Source organism: Mixophyes fleayi, chromosome 1, assembly GCF_038048845.1.
Source record: "Mixophyes fleayi isolate aMixFle1 chromosome 1, aMixFle1.hap1, whole genome shotgun sequence".
NCBI lineage: Eukaryota > Metazoa > Chordata > Amphibia > Anura > Limnodynastidae > Mixophyes > Mixophyes fleayi.
This window is the reverse complement of record NC_134402.1, coordinates 455,430,753-455,447,462: the sequence shown is the minus strand read 5'-3', so window position 1 is coordinate 455,447,462 and position 16,710 is coordinate 455,430,753. Positions and strand designations below refer to the sequence as shown.

The window sequence follows — 16,710 nt, the reverse complement described above, 5'->3', positions numbered from 1 at the left end:
CCCTGTTTTATGTAAGTTCTGTTTTCCCCTCTGTCCTGTGGTGACTTTACAAGTCTGCGGACAGTAATAATAACATCACAATCTCCTCCAGTTGATTTCTAACAAACCTTGTAAACATGCTTAAACAGGTTTATCTTAACAATCCTTTGAGTGTTGTTTTCCTTTTCTTTTCTTTTCTTTATTTGCAGTACCTTACATTGAATTATTATCTAAACAGTCAAATTGAATCGAATCCAGACAATAATGTAGATTAGGTGAACTTCCCATGTGTGGATGTTTTTTTTGCTTTTTTAAACACACTTTAGAGTCTCTTTAAGCACTTTCTTTGGATAGTAGAGAAGTTATTTACATAACTAGAATATGTCATGGAGAATAAGTGCTATAGAGGTTGTAAGTCTCTTTTATAAGTATAGAGACAGGTGACTTTACAACTCGAGATGTCCCATATTGACAGTTCTTGGTACAGGGAGGGAGCATACTCTTTCAGCTTCCTTATAATATCCACGTGAATCAACGTCTTCTTATAGGTCCAATCATGTGATCTTCTTAATAGATGATATTTAAGAAGCAGATGTCATATGGAAGGTTTTAGTTTTATCTTCTTAGAAACTCTCCAAATATTACAGTCCGTAGAGTTTAGAAGAAAGGGGATAAATGGATATCAAATTAGTATTTCAACTTACTGAGATTCCTTAATCCCTTATCCTAAGGAATAAATATCCACTTCACCGTGTACAAGTTAACGGTTACTTAAAGCACCACACGTGTAGAGTGAGTGAGAAAATGAACTGAATCACTTACACAGTGAACTCAATCCACTGATTAATATAGAACGCCACGTCTGATCCCGTTGTCACATGCAGCCCAATCGTATTATATACAACGAGAGAAGCATACAAAAAGGATCTGGCATAATATCATCGGGCTAGACAGTCCTCTCTCCTCCGGCTCGTGTAACACTGCTGTCAAGTGGGCGGATCTGTGTTAACCAACGCGTTTCAACCCTCTGGGGTCTTTGTCAAGGCATGACAGAGAGGACTGTCTAGCGGTGATTGCCCGGGAGTTATTTTATCTACACGCTGACTCTTCACTTAAGTCCGGTACGAGTCCACTTACTGTTAATGTTGGGATATCGTAAGATGAGATGATTTTATTATGGTGTTTTTAAATTGTGAAAAATAAAAACCCCGATGATATTATGCCAGATCCTTTTTGTATGCTTCTCTCGTTGTATATAATACGATTGGGCTGCATGTAACAACGGGATCAGACGTGGCGTTCTATATTAATCAGTGGATCGAGTTCACTGTGTAAGTGATTCAGTTCATTTTCTCACTCACTCTACACGTGTGGTGCTTTAAGTAACCGTTAACTTGTACACGGTGAAGTGGATATTTATTCCTTAGGATAAGGGATTAAGGAAGAATGGTTTTTTCTCAGTAAGTTGAAATACTAATTTGATATCCATTTATCCCCTTTCTTCTAAACTCTACGGACTGTAATATTTAGAGAGTTTATAAGAAGATAAAACTAAAACCTTCCATATGACATCTGCTTCTTAAATATCATCTATTAAGAAGATCACATGATTGGACCTATGAGAAAAGGTTGATTCACGTGGATATTATATGGACTTTTAAACTCTGTGGTGAACTTGTTATATGCGCCTATATACCTGTATTGTATTATCTGTGGTAATTGAATGTAGTGGCATTTATTGAGGTATTAGGCAGCTGTGACAGGGAGCGCTTTTTTGATCTTTCCCTTTGTATATGCTGTATTGACTTCTTTCAGCTTCCTGATTGGCGGCTCTTCTGGAGGCTGGCTATAGACAGAGGCTCTCTTCTGGACACCATTCTGGCAATGGCTCAGAGAAGTCTGCCTATAATGGGGTCCTGTAATAGATCTCAACAAAGGAGCCTAATCACTACTATGGTATGTAGATAGGATCCTCCCTGGATTAATGCGCTAGGTGTTTGTTTCAGGTCTTTGAGCTCCAGGCTGACCGGCTTTTCCCATGGAGTCTAGCTGGCTATCTGGATACATCTTTCCTATACCTGAAGTGGCAAGGGCTGGTTATTGGTGGACATATGGGCAGGTTGTGTTTGGGACAGTTTTTTGTGAGATTAATCTCTACCAGCGGCTACAGCTCTTTCAGGTGATATTTCACAGTGTATACAACATCACATCATGCCATAGTTCATACAGAGTTTTTCTGTTCTGGAGAATAGTCTGATCTGTAGATAAGTGGCTGCCATTGCGGCTTTGTCCCAATATTTTTCAGATAGTACTGAATCCGCTGCATCTGATTACTTCAGTCAAGGTTCTGTTTTTCTCTCGGCTACCCCATTTTGTTATGCTGTGTAGGGTACTGTCTTGTGGTGTTCTATGCCAAGTTGTCTTAGGAAGTGTTCTACTTTGTGTCCTGAGAATTCACCACCATTGTTGCTTTAAATGTATTTATAGTCATTGTTACATTATCTTGTAACTTGTTCAGTGCTACATCTTTTGCTTGTATCAGGTAAGTGACTGTGTATGTGGTGAGAACCTTTGTTAGGTCTCGCTTTTGCAGTTCTTAAATGCTTTCTAGGTTTCTGTGTCCTAGTCATCTGTGCCACACATGAAAACAGTCACTGTGTCTGAGTGTGCTTAATCTCACCTGGTGTGGTGCATTGTCAGGACAATAAAGGCGTTCTTCCTATTAAAGTCATTTTTATCACTTACCAATAATCATTGTCCGCAGCAATTTGTTGTGGTTCCAATGCACAATTAGATTTAATAGCAGAATATAGCAGGATGCAAAGAATAACAGTTCAGTAAAATAAGTACAGCCGACTACATACACAGGCACTCTAGATCCAACATACAGTCATTCAATCCTGAAGTCTGTGGTCAAGAAGACTGAATGATGGTCCCAGAGCTCAGTTTATATACAGTTGGTGTTGCATTGAAAACAATAGAGATGGCTTGGCATGTTTCCATTGGTTCAGGCTTCAGGACAGTCTGGTATTATGCAGGACAAAGATCAGTTCAAACGATGCCCTCTAAGGATGGGGGTCAGCTCTCCAACAGCTGCACCGTATCTTCCCACCGAAAAGCTGGTTCAAGCTGATCTATTTACATTAAACACACAATATAATTCTGATCACTTATTCCCTATCATCCATAACTCGCATTCGCAAGGTGAGCAGACCTTGCCCTATACCTTCTGCAGTGATATTGGCAGCATCTGCGAGATATATTTCTTCTTTATGATTCATATTAAGAGCAGTAAAGAAATCTTTACCACTTGTTATGTGACTTGTCGCTGCTGAATCTGTATTCCAATTATTGGTCAGATGAGTTACTGTCGCTTTCAAATTTCCACTCCACATGTTTGTGCATGTATGTGAGTGTAGTTTTTACATTCTGCTTGGAACCTTTCAAAATTAGTTTCTTTTGTTCTGCTTTCCATTTTGAGCAATGTCCAATTTTCTTACATCTAAAACATTGTTGCCTTATTATGCAATTGGGTATCAGTAACTGTGATGGGATCAGGCCACACTGCCAATATAAAATCTCTCACTGGCTCCTTAATCCGCAGGAATTACATGGACTTTGACCCCAGGACCAGTTCTTTAATTGCACCTGGTGGACAGGGGGAGAAATTATTATGGACACATGGGGAGGAAGGGACATGAAGTGAGGAACAGCTGGAAACACTGAACATATAACAAAAGCGTGGAAGAGTTTAATTTCAGGAGAAACTTTGTGCTATTAAAGATCTGAAAGTGGCCCAGACATTGTGGCAGGAACACAGTTGGGGAGTCACTGTGGAAGTCCAGCTCACCTCCGCTCCCACTCCAAACCCCTGGTCCAGCACCCACCAATGTTCAGGAAGGGGAGACCCAGGGATTTGCCTGGGGAGAGGAAAACACCATGGGAATTTAACCATGGATATAAGGAGCCACTCCAGGTGGGTAGGGGGTATTCATTCTGAGAATTTATTCCTGGAAGGTGTCGGGCTGACTGGCTTTGAGTTTCTGTTCTATACCAGTTGACCCGATGATCATCGATATCCTATACCTGGGGAATCAGGCAGTTGATCCATCCCGGGACCTGTCATCACCTTACTCCATCGGGAGATACTTTCCAGGTTCTGGGTAAACTAGTGCACCCACAGGAGTAAGGAGACTGATAGCCAGAGCCCCACCATGCTGGGGCATAGTTGGACTCCCTGGACCTTCTGTTGACAGACTCTTTTACCGGTGGAATTTTTGCGTGTCTAAGGTTGGTGGGGAACTTTGATGGGACTCATATTAACACTGGTGATTCGCTGACCTGTTATTTAAAATGTGCAGTTATATCTTCTGTTGTTTTACTGTAAGAAAAGTAAAGATAATATTGTATCTTCCATTCTCCTCGCCTGTGTGATTTCTGAACCTAAGGGAGGCTGAGTAACATAGTGAACTTCAGATCTAAAAACCCGGTACCCTCACAATAGTTTTAAGAGCTTTCTCTGAGTCACTTTCCATGTTATTCTGTATAATTTCTTTTCTGCACTGATATTCATGTATGAGGCTGTTTTACACAACCTGGAGTATGAGTTCTGTTTCAGGCCTTGTGTCCGGAGCATTTATCAGTGCACTGTATGTGTCAGGTAAACTGCACAGGAGTATGGCTACTATGTCATTGCATTTCATATGTTCCCCTATAGATCTGAGCTGTGCTACAATTCCCAGCAATCCAATTATATTCTCCTACATAGACTTTCCTTTGCTATGTTTCATTTTGTACAGTTTTCTTAGCAGAAATATTTTGCTGTTTAAACTGTATATTTCATGCAATTTATGTTGTGTAAACCACATACTGTTTGCAGTATTCTCATGTCTTATATGAGATAGCTGATGATCAGCCAATAAGCTTATAGTTGCACATGCATGTCTGTTTTTCTTGTCTCATTTCTGTTTATTAATCTCTGGTCTGTCTGTGATTAGAACTTCCCACAAGTCATCTTTAGACAGCAGCATTTCAACAATGAATTTCCACACTTGATAGCTATCATTGGGCAGCTTTGTTACTGATCCCCCTCAATCTGTGCTGCTTTACATTTTCTTCTCTGTTTGTATCTTTATTCCTTCTAAAGTGTAATACATTTTCTGAGCAGATTTTCTCACAGAGATGTTTTTGTGCTTATATCTTGGTAACTGGGTTCTTGGTGCCTGGGTTCATAAAGGGCTCACTGTGTATGTTCCCACAAACTTCACATCAACCTTAAACTTTAAACATTGCATGCAAATAAAGACGCGTAGACCTGGATAAGTTATTAAAAAATGGCAGGAATTTTATTGTAAGGATTTTATATTAACTAAACCTATGGTGGTGGAGAAAGAGCACTGCGGAACAGCTCACGAGCTGATAACACAAGATCACTTAGTGGACTGGCGCAAACCGCCGCGAGTCCGCAAATCACGGGTAACAAATCCCTACATACTTAGCGCTGAGTTGGCGTCAGAGTGACTGCCCCTTACAACTCACACTGCCCTCCCTCACCGAGCGGGACAGGGACCCTCCTCACCGAAGGACCAAAAGGAGTTACTGATGCTTCAAAGGGGGCAGTGACCTACGACCAACTACCTGTGCGCCCATTAATCAGCCGCTGAACGCAGTGCCAGCCTACCCCACTTTAAAAAACCCCACTAAATTGAGGGATGGGAGGGTGGGATCTCGTGCTGCAAGTGAAGCCAAGCAGGAAGTACAGCCTGCTATATTCTATCAAGGTCCCTCCCACGTGAGCCACCATTGGCTGGTACCCACTCCATGTTAAACTACACCAGGTAATTATTCAGCTTGTTACAAACCCTGTCGCCCTTTAAGTGCGTTTGTCCTAAAAGCCTCACTTGTTATAAAGGGCTCACTGTGTATGTTCCCACAAACTTCACATCAACCTTAAACTTTAAACATTGCATGCAAATAAAGACGCGTAGACCTGGATAAGTTATTAAAAAATGGCAGGAATTTTATTGTAAGGATTTTATATTAACTAAACCTATGGTGGCGGAGAAAGTGCACTGCGGAACAGCTCACGAGCTGATAACACAAGATCACTTAGTGGACTGGCGCAAACCGTCATGAGTCCGCAAATCACGGGGAACAAATCCCTACATACTTAGCGCTGAGTTGGCATCAGAGTGACTGCCCCTTACAACTCATGCTGCCCTCCCTCACCGAGCCGAACAGGGACCCTCCTCACCGAAGGACCAAAAGGAGTTACTGATGCTTCAAAGGGGGCAGTGACCTACGACCAACTACCTGTGCGCCCATTAATCAGCCGCTGAACGCAGTGCCTTCCTACCCTGCTGCGCCCTACAGACGCCGCAGCCCGCCACCAACTAACCGAAACACGCCGCCACTCCCCCGCAGATCCTATCTATGAAGAGCTTCATACCCTCTTCGTTAAGGTGAACGCCGTCCCGTCTAAAAAGGTGTGGTGACTCCACCCCCAACCCCGGATGGTCGATGACTATACCTCCCAAGGACCGCACTACCTTCCGGATGGCGCTATTTAACTTCCAAACCATAGCCGTCATTTTTTTTAAGGGAATGGTCGTTCTCCATGCTAATCGGGGAATTAATGCCGACCAACCAATAATGATATCTGGCCACGCCTCGTGTATTCGTCGCAGGTCCTCCCGAATTACTATGATGAGATCTAAGGACTTTCCCTTTCCCAAATCATTACCTCCTGCATGTACTACCAGTACGTCTGGTGGGCCTTGTTGTCTAATGAGCCTCGTCAACCACGGAATAATATCCGGCCAGCCTAAGCCTCTTTTCCCCCACCATCTTATAACCGTACCGCCGTTATTCGGAATAACCTTAGACCCGGGGTGGCCAGCGGGCCAAAAAATAAATGAATGACCGATGATCCACACCACCTTAGCTGGAACACCATCACCTGAAATCAGAAAAACCGTGTTAACAACCATACCCTTAAGTTGGGAAGACAGCCAGGTTTGGTATAGGAAGGTATGAGAAGAATAGTATGCAGGAAAAAAACGGTCACAAGGAGGAGGAAGGGGAGGACACACATATGGGGGGCAGACCACCCAGGCGAAGGTAAACAACACCCGGAAAAACCCCGGCAGCACACCACTAATCAGGACTTACGCCCAGGGAAAACCGGGTGAAAATCCCTTCGCGCCCCCGCGTTAAAGCGGCGAGCGGAAAAGCCCAGGGTAGCCCACCAAATGGAGGGAGAAGATGGGATGGTTAGGGGAAATGGGATGGGACGGTTGAAGACTCAGGAGAGAACTAAATGTAGAAAAGAAAACACTGTAAAAAACCAAAATTGATTAAACATTACAACAATCAGTCAACAACCTTGTCAATTCTAACATATGACTTGAAAGCCGTAGATTTCCATCGCCCCAGAGCTTTTATAGCTTCGCTAGAAGAACCCGCCAAGGCAGCGGATGTAGCTGCACCGATCCTAAATGAGTGTGTCCCGTATAAGGTACTGTTTAGATTAAGGGACTGCAAGGTACGTTTTAAAATGGTCGCAAATTGATATTTTGTCAAAGGTATACCATTAGCGTGACACAGAAACAAATTGGCCTGAGGTCTTTTACTCATAAACAATGACGCTAACCTGACCGGGCAAATATGACATGGCTGCTGAGAGGTTAACTGAACCCATGAGCCCCTACCGCTCTGGTCAGTCTTTGATCTAACTATTTTGCAGGCTAAGATCCCTTCGCCCAGACTGACATGCTCCACTCTCAAACCTGACTCCTGATGTCCCCTGGACCTGGCTACCAACTCTGAAATGCGAAAGGCTCCAAAATAAGCCATGGAAAAGGCCAAACTAAATAAAAGCTTCTCATAATTATCTAAGGTAACCAACCCCACATTCCCTATCAGATCTTCCAGAATGTTAGAGGTAATTGGTAGACGAGTATCGGCATGAGAGGGACGGACTCTCCCCCAACCCCTCAGGGCCTTATTAATCAAAAATCCTTTTGTGACGTCAGGGTAACCCTGCAGCTTAGCCATAAATGATATCCCGGCCAGGGTGGATGCCATAGTAGTCCTTGAATCTCCCTCAGAGTACCTATCCAACATAAAGGCTAGCATGGCATCTCGCTGACCAGCCTCGGATTGGTCCTTTTGTCTGCTGAAAAGCGAACACCGTCTCCACGCCGACTGATATGTTTTCAGGGTGGAGGGAGCTATTGCCTGTTCCGCGAGCCCTCTTATGCCGGCTTGATGATCTGCCAAACACAAGGAGGACACGGGGTACCAACATCGTCTGCCTGAGGAGCCAGGCTGCGAAACCTGCTCCAATGGAAGCGAGATAACGCGTCAGCTAGGCAATTCTGCACCCCCGGGACATGTTTGGCCCTGAACGAGATGTCATACTGTAAACAGCGCAAAACTAGATGACGCAGCAGCGAAATTGCGTGTTGGGCCGAGGCGCTCTGCTTGTTGATGGACTGGACCACCCCCATATTGTCGCACCAAAAGACTATGTGCTTACCCCGCAAAGCGGGAGCCCACAGTTCGATTGCTACCACAATCGGGAATAGCTCGAGGACCAACAAGTTCTTAGTGATCCCGTCCCTATGCCACTCCTCGGGCCATCCCTCCGCACACCAGTGTCCGTCGAGAAAAGCCCCAAAACCGGAAGCTCCTGCAGCGTCCGTGAACAAGTTGATTTCAGTGTTTGTCACCGGAGGTGACGGCCAGATACGCTTGCCATTGAAACCCCTAAGGAAAATGAGCCATATCTGCAGATCCTCCCTAACCACTTTGGATAGACGTATGATTGCGTGTGGCCTACTCCTACCTGCTGTGGCTCTTTGCAGCTTCCTACAGAAAACCCTCCCCATGGGGATAACCCGGCAAGCAAAGTTGAACCGCCCCAACAAGGACTGTATCTGCCTCAGGGAACTAGCGTTTGCCTCTAACACTTCTGCGATGGCCTCGTACATCTTAGTAACCTTATCCTCTGGGAGCCTACAGAACCCTGCCTTCGTGTCGATCTCGATCCCGAGGAATGAGAGGCACGTAGTAGGGCCCTCCGTCTTGTCTGCTGCAATGGGAACGCCTAACACCCTAAACAACGCCTCCGTGGAGAAAAGGGTATCACGACAACTCGTGGAGTCAGGAGGCCCGATCACCAAGAAGTCATCCAAATAGTGCGCAATCCACCGACACCCCGTCCCCGCCTGAATGCACCAGTGCAAGAAACTGCTGAATTTCTCGAATAGTGCACACGAAATCGAACAACCCATAGGAAGACAGCGATCGATATAGTATCCACCACGATGCCGAAAACCCATGAATTGATACGACTCGGGGTGAAGGGGTAACAATCTAAAGGCCGATTCGATATCCACTTTGGCCAACAATGAGCCCCTGCCGCATTCCTGCACCAGGGCTAGAGCCGATTCAAACGACTGGTAACTGACTGAACTGAGATTAACGTCAATTGCATCGTTAACAGACTGACCAGCGGGATAAGACAGGTGCTGGATCAGTCTAAACTTTCCTTCTGTTTTCTTGGGAACTACGCCTACCGGGGACAAAATCAGGTTGGGAATAGGAGGGAGTCGGAACGGGCTGATCATGCGACCCAAACCAACCTCCTTGCCTATTTTTTCGTCTAGCACCTCTGGTAGAGCGAGCGCAGATTTTAGATTGACCGGAGCTGCTGTGGAAATGCTACCCTGAACCGGAAGTCTAAAGCCAAAATGGAAGCCGTCGTGGAGTAGGGCCGCGGTATCCCTATCATCAAACCACGCCAGCCACTTGTCCAGCTCGGTCAGATCAATTGGCGATGGCCCCTTGACTCGGCAGAGTCGAACCAGTGCCTCTTCCCCTTCCTCCACTTCCACGAGCCTTGGCACAATCGGTGGCTGGATGATGGCCGCCGCAGGCTGTGCAAATGTGCCTGAATCTGCAGAGTGAACCTCTTTGACAAGCCCCTGCATTGAAATCATAACACCTTCCTTTCGGGGGGAGGGCATCCCCGGCCCTTGAAACCTCCTACCTGCGCTACCTTCTGCAGTCTGATTGCTAGGCCTCATTAGCTCCAACCACGTGTCAATGTCTTTAGATCCGAGAGGGAGCTTCTCTCGCCCCGCTCATCCGCTTCCTGAAAAGCTCGTCATATGCTCTCCAGATTACCGGGCCGTCCTTTATGAACATCCCGCTAATCAGGTGCATATATCTCCACACCTCCGCCTGCTCGCTGGGTCTGGACTCTAGGTATATTGTGGCGAAAATGGAAAAAGCATTCGCCCATCTAGAGAAGGATCTGTACTTCTCCTCCCCCATGCCCGACTTCTCACAGGCTGCTGCCAGCGCCTTCTTATCCTCACCGGTTAACGAGTACATATCCACGTACTTGCCCCTTCTGATTCTATCCCGCACACTGGGCCTAATACCGTGTGTGATTTCAAGGGATTCTACCTGCCCCAACTCGCTACGAACCGCTGGTTGATCTGTGTCTCCTGAATGGGATGCGTGCTTACTCCGCTTACCTAACAATTCAGTCTCCAACAACTTAATTAGTTTCCTGGGTCTATCACCCGAGCCAGAGGACTCACTATCGGTGGAGAGGACAGGTGAATCCAACAAGTGTGACTTATGTGTAGTAGCGGAACTGGACTCACCAGCAGGAGCAGGATTCCCGTCACCGACAGACGTCTGCCCTAGCGACACAGATGCGGCCTGTCCTCCTGACGTGTCCTGGATCGCTTCCTCCCTCCGTTCTGCCGTCGTCTGATCCCGAGCCTCGGCACCCGGATGGTCGCGACTGCCGACCCTCATCTCCAGATTCATAACAGTAGGCTCTGAAACGGAAAGGGGGACAGTCAGCTGAGGTCTGGGTAAATAGTCCAAGCGCCGCCGCGCCGTGTTACTATCCCTGTCTTCAGTAAAGAGGTTAGGGGCTGCCGAGCGGGCCGGACTGGGGGACGCTGAAAATTCCTCCCGCCTCCGCTGCAGGCGGCTATCCCCTAAGGGGACCCGCCCAAGAAGGGGAAGGGGCCCTGAACCGAAATTACTGGAATGGTGATAATCGACTACAAAATTATCGGACCTACCCCCCTGACCCCCATAATAAGGTCCCCCCGCCCCGTACCCCGGGGAAGAGGCCCAATGAGACGTGTATGTGCAAGACGCCGGGGGAGACATACGCTGGCGGTGAAAAGAGGGCCACACCGGCGCCTGGGTGCTGTCTCCAAAATCTCTTGTGTGCCTGGCGGGAAGTGTGCCCCACCCCCAGATGGTGACGTTGGTCCCCGTGAGGTGGGGTGCGGGCCTGGGACATGCTAAAACCCTGATGACCCCTACCTAGATTAGACCCCCATGCAGATGCCCCACTACTATGGGGGAGAAATGGGCTGGGAGGGAAGGACAATTGGTGGAGGGCAGGAGGGTTGTGCTCTTGAGACCTAACCCTCATGGCTGGTTCAGGGTGGGTGATGGGACATAGGGTGACTAGGGCCTGGCCCATGCTCCTGACGGGACTGGGAGCAGATCCGCCTGCCGGGGGAGGGGGGGTGCCCACCTGCAGCTGCTGGGGCTGACCGTTGCTGTCCCTGACTAGGCCGCTGGCTGACCCTGCAGCCAAAACATCTAAGGAGGCTGCGTGGTGGGACCCGGCCGGTGGGGCGCGCATTCTGCGCATGCGCGGACCGGCCGGGAGAAGAGAGGGGATGGCGCGGCCGCGCCGGGCGGTGTTAAAAACGGGAGAATGACCGGCAGGGGGGACCAGAGACGGGGCACCGCTAGAGGTAATGGCTGGAGGGAAGGAAGATGGTGGAAGTGCGGGGGAAGAGGGGGTAAGATGGCGGTGGGAGGGAGGGGGGGAGGGGGACCTGAGGCGCGCCGGGCGTGGGGCATTTCTCCTAGGACGGGGCATGTTGGCAGAACGGAGGAGGACAGCGGGGGTGAGGTGAGTAAGCGGAGGAGGGGGGGGGGGATATGAGGAGAAAGAGGAGAGAGTTGGGAGAAAGAAAAAGGCCAAAAAGTGCGGGTGAGACAGGGAGAGGAGAAGGGAAATAAATGGAGGGATGCAAAAAGATTAAGGGAAAGATGTGGGCTAATGGGAATCTAATTTAATAGAACAATGAATAAATCCACTAGTGGTACTTATCTGTTTCTCTTGCTGCTGGGTCTCCTAAAGGAATCTCGTGCTGCAAGTGAAGCCAAGCAGGAAGTGCAGCCTGCTATATTCTATCAAGGTCCCTCCCACGTGAGCCACCATTGGCTGGTACCCACCCCATGTTAAACTACACCAGGTAATTATTCAGCTTGTTACAAACCCTGTCGCCCTTTAAGTGCGTTTGTCCTAAAAGCCTCACTTGTCATTATGTTTGTGTCTGGGCTTCTGGTAGTTGTATCTGGGCCCATAACCTGTTAGCAGATCAATACTTCATTCATATACTCTGTCAATAGACACACACTGGGATGTTCTTTGTGGTATAACTATTTATAATAAACGGTTTCGTTATAAACATACAGCATAGTTCACGGAATGTCCGGGAGACTCCCAGGAGAGCAGCCCAACCTCCTGGTTACTGTCCACTTCTTTAGTTAAGTGGCGGGCCACCCCTTGTGTCACTCACCGGACCGTGAGTGCCTCTTCCCGGACATTTAGGAACCGTGGTCGTCCACCATCCTGAGGGTCTGCGCATGCGCAGCCCTTTTCTATACTTCTGTGTATACCCCTTTAACTCAATTGGCAGATCAGGCAACACTCCCTATATTAAGCACCTGTGGTCAACACCACGTTGCCTGATCTTGGAGTCTCATTCCTCATGAGTCTCTGAAGGTGTTCCTGTATTACTCGTGTATTCAGCGCTGCTGATTCCTGTGGTTTCCTAACCACTTCTACTACTGTGGTTCCATACCACTTCTACCATCAACTGTATCATCATGACTGTTTGCTGATTCCTATCCGCTGCCTCCGTGCACTACAGTCTCCTAAACCACTTCTACGTTATTTTACATCTATGTGACTGTTTGCTCATTGCTATCCGCTGCCTCCGTGCACTCCAGCTTTTACTTCACTCACCTGCTTCTCATCAAGTCTGTTTGCTGATTCCTATCCGCTGCCTCCGTGCACTACAGTCTCCTGCTGGCAACTCGCCTGTGTTCAACATCGGGACTGCCAGCTGATTACTATCCGCTGCCTCCGTGCACTACAGTCTCCTGCTTGCAGCTCGCCTGTGTTCATCATCGTGACTGCCAGCTGAATACTATCCGCTGCCTCCGTGCACTACAGTCTCCTGCTTTCAACTCGCCTGTGTTCAACATCGTGACTGCCAGCTGATTACTATCCGCTGCCTCCGTGCACTACAGTCTCATCTCATCTTTGCTGTGACTTCCTCGAGCCTGCCGCTTTCATTACCATCTGCTACACTTCGTGATCAACAGCTCCTGCCCTGCGCTGCACTCCTGTTTCCCATCGCTGTTGGTTCCTGTGGTTGCTACTGGTTACCTCCGTGTGCCGCTGAGTCCTGCTGCTGTGGTCAGCGCTATCCTCCATCTCCTGCTGATCCACTCTCCACGCCTTCACGTGTTCCACTGGTCTCTACCCTCCTGTCAGCATTTGATTTGTATCTCATCTACTACCCTCTGCTGGATCATCTCCATTCTCCTGGGTCTCCTATGAGTCCGGTTCCACGTGTTGCTGACTCCTGTGAATTCGTGTCCCTGTTGGTCTACTCACCTGTGCGCTGCACCTGCTAGACCGCTGCCTCACCTATCCAGGGACTTCCTATCCAGGCGGCCTCCCGCCGTTCAGGTACCGCTGCTATCCCATCTGACTGCTACTGCTGAACCACGGTATGCATACTTCTCATTGACTGTGCTGTGTATTGCATATCTTGCTGGACTGTGTTTGGTTCTCTCTGGAGTCTGCTATCCGCTGAGTCTATTGCCATCATTGACTGTGTTATAATTGTGCTGGACTACTTCAAGAGACTTTCTAGATTGCAGACCTGCTCAGTCATTTATATCTATATGTATATCTATATTGTGCATATTACTGTGGATCGTGTATAAGGTGCCTGTGTATATCCTGTGTTGCAGTCTTCCCCTGTGCACCTCCTCACATATATATTCAGTGGTACAACTTGCTGATGTCAGACCACTGATCCCTGTTTCCGGTATCACCTGTTCCATCATCCTCTCACATAGCAGTGGTACAACTTGCTGCCGCAGACCACTGACTACCCGGATACCTCCACTTGGATTCCATTCCTTCACTCAGACAGCGGTACAACTTGCTACCCGCAGACCACTGACTCTCATCACCTCCTTGTTTCTGTTGGACATTCCTCCTCCCTATAGCAGTGGTACAACTTGCTATCACAGACCACTGACTATCTTCACGTGTCCTTGTCCATACAGTTCCTTGTGTATTATTACCTCATTATTACCAGTGTTGCTAGTCATAGACTTTCCTGAGCATCTCATCGGCCATCATTTCATGTTCCGTGATCACCTAGCTACCAGAGTATTCGATTACCATCTACATTGCTCTGGTAAGCCTACCATCTGGTGATCCCTGGGTAAAGACTCCTAGTGCCCGTGACAGTAAGATCAGGCCATGACAGACCCAGATGTGGAACCTACCGCCAAAGAGATGCTGCAACATCTGGTTAGCCGTGTGGAGCAACAGGATGCCCGCCAACAGCTGCTACTTCAGTGTTATCAGTCATTAACCTCCCAAGGAACATCTGGACAGACTGTGACAGCTACTACTGAAGCTCCTGTGCTTTCCTCCGGTTCCCTATTGCCATCCCAGGTGTCTACAGCTTCCACGCTTCACCTGCCTACTCCGTCAAAGTACGATGGAGACCCCAAAACTTGTAGGGGTTTCCTTAACCAATGTTCAGTCCATTTTGAGCTCCAACCTCAAAATTTTTCTACCCATCGTTCCAGAGTGGCCTATCTTATCTCTTTGTTTTCAGGACAAGCCCTGGCTTGGGCCTCCCCTCTGTGGGAGAGGAACGATCCAATATTACAAGATAGTGCCAAATTCATTTCTACATTCCGAAGTGTGTTCGATGAACCAGGTCGTGTGACCTCCGCTGCTTCCAGCATCCTCCGTCTGCGACAAGGATCTCATACTGTAGGCCAGTACGTCATTCAATTTAGGATCTTAGCCTCTGAACTTCAGTGGAACACTGAAGCCCTAGTTGCCGCCTTCTGGCAGGGGCTTTCCGATAAAATTAAAGATGCACTGACTACTCAAGAGCTTCCTTCGTCACTTGAAGATTTGATCTCTCTATGCCATCGTGTTGATATGAGATTTCGTGAAAGAGAGGCTGAGAAAACGACTTCTGCTAAAGCACCTCTTCGCTCTAACCCTCAATTTCGTCCAGTGTCACCCGCTGTGATTCCCATGGAGATAGGACGTTCCAAGTTATCTTCTGAGGAGAGGAAACGAAGAGTCAAGAATAGACTCTGTATCTATTGTGCTGATTCCACTCATGTCCTCAGCTCCTGCCCTAAGAGATCGGGAAATGCCAGGCCCTAACTAGTTCTGGAGAGGTGAAGTTAGGGTCCCTGGAGTCCTCTCCATCGTCTATGAAATCTAAAGTCTGCGCTTTTGATGTGACTATTTCCTTTGCTACCAAAACCTTTGAGTCACAGGCATTGATTGATTCCGGAGCAGCAGGAAATTTTATTTCCAAATCGTTAGTAAATCAATGGTCTCTACCAGTGATTACCTTAAAAACTCCCATTACTGTGACGGCTATCGATGGATCACGTCTCATCAATGGTCTCATCACCCAGAGTACGTCTCCAGTAACCCTTCAGATTGGTGCTCTGCATCATGAAGAGATATCGTTTTTAATTCTTCCTGTTACGACAAGTCCGATTGTCCTAGGCCTTCCATGGCTTCAGTGTCACTCTCCCCAGATTGACTGGCGCACCCCTCAAGTCACGTCTTGGGGGTCTGAATGTCACCATCATTGCCTTTCCCAAGTCATTCCTCTTAAGGTACAGCAAGCTTCCATCTCAGCTATTTCACCAGGACTCCCTCCTCAATATGCTTCATTTACCGATGTTTTTGATAAAGCTCAGTCTGAACGTCTTCCTCCTCATCGTTCTTGGGATTGTCCGATTGACCTTCTTCCTGGCAAGACTCCTCCCAGGGGCCGGGTCTATCCACTCTCGTTACCTGAAACTCAAGCTACATCTGAATATATACGGGAGAACCTCCAGCGTGGGTTCATTCGACCTTCCACCTCGCCCGCTGGAGCTGGGTTCTTCTTTGTCAAAAAGAAGGATGGATCATTACGCCCTTGTATAGATTTTCGTGGACTCAATGCCATTACTATCAAGAATCGGTATCCCATTCCGTTGATCACTGAGCTATTTGACCGCATCAAGGGAGCCCGTATTTTTACTAAGTTGGATCTTCGTGGTGCCTACAATTTAATCAGAATTCGTTCCGGTGACGAATGGAAGACAGCGTTTAACACCAGAGACGGGCATTACGAATATCTGGTAATGCCTTTCGGGCTATGTAATGCCCCCGCTGTTTTTCAGGGCTTCATCAATGAGATTTTTCGGGACTTATTATATGTATGTGTCGTCGTCTACCTGGACGACATATTGATTTTTTCACAGGACCTGCCCTTTCACCACCAACATGTGGCAGAAGTCCTCTCCAGGCTACGGAAAAATTCATTGTTCTGTAAA

General features: G+C 47.6%; 1 protein-coding gene across 1 annotated transcript; it reads right to left on the bottom strand.

Annotated features, from left to right (window-relative positions):
• Positions 1 to 6,178: 6,178 nt before the first annotated feature.
• Positions 6,179 to 11,045, bottom strand: LOC142102256 (uncharacterized). Its single transcript, XM_075186999.1, has 2 exons — positions 10,659 to 11,045; positions 6,179 to 8,252 (listed from the first exon to the last, which is right to left on the bottom strand). The coding sequence occupies exons 1-2, from the start codon at positions 10,825 to 10,827 to the stop codon at positions 7,351 to 7,353; spliced, it is 1,071 nt and encodes a 356-aa protein (XP_075043100.1). The 5' UTR covers positions 10,828 to 11,045; the 3' UTR covers positions 6,179 to 7,350.
• Between the last annotated feature and the right edge of the window lie 5,665 nt (positions 11,046 to 16,710).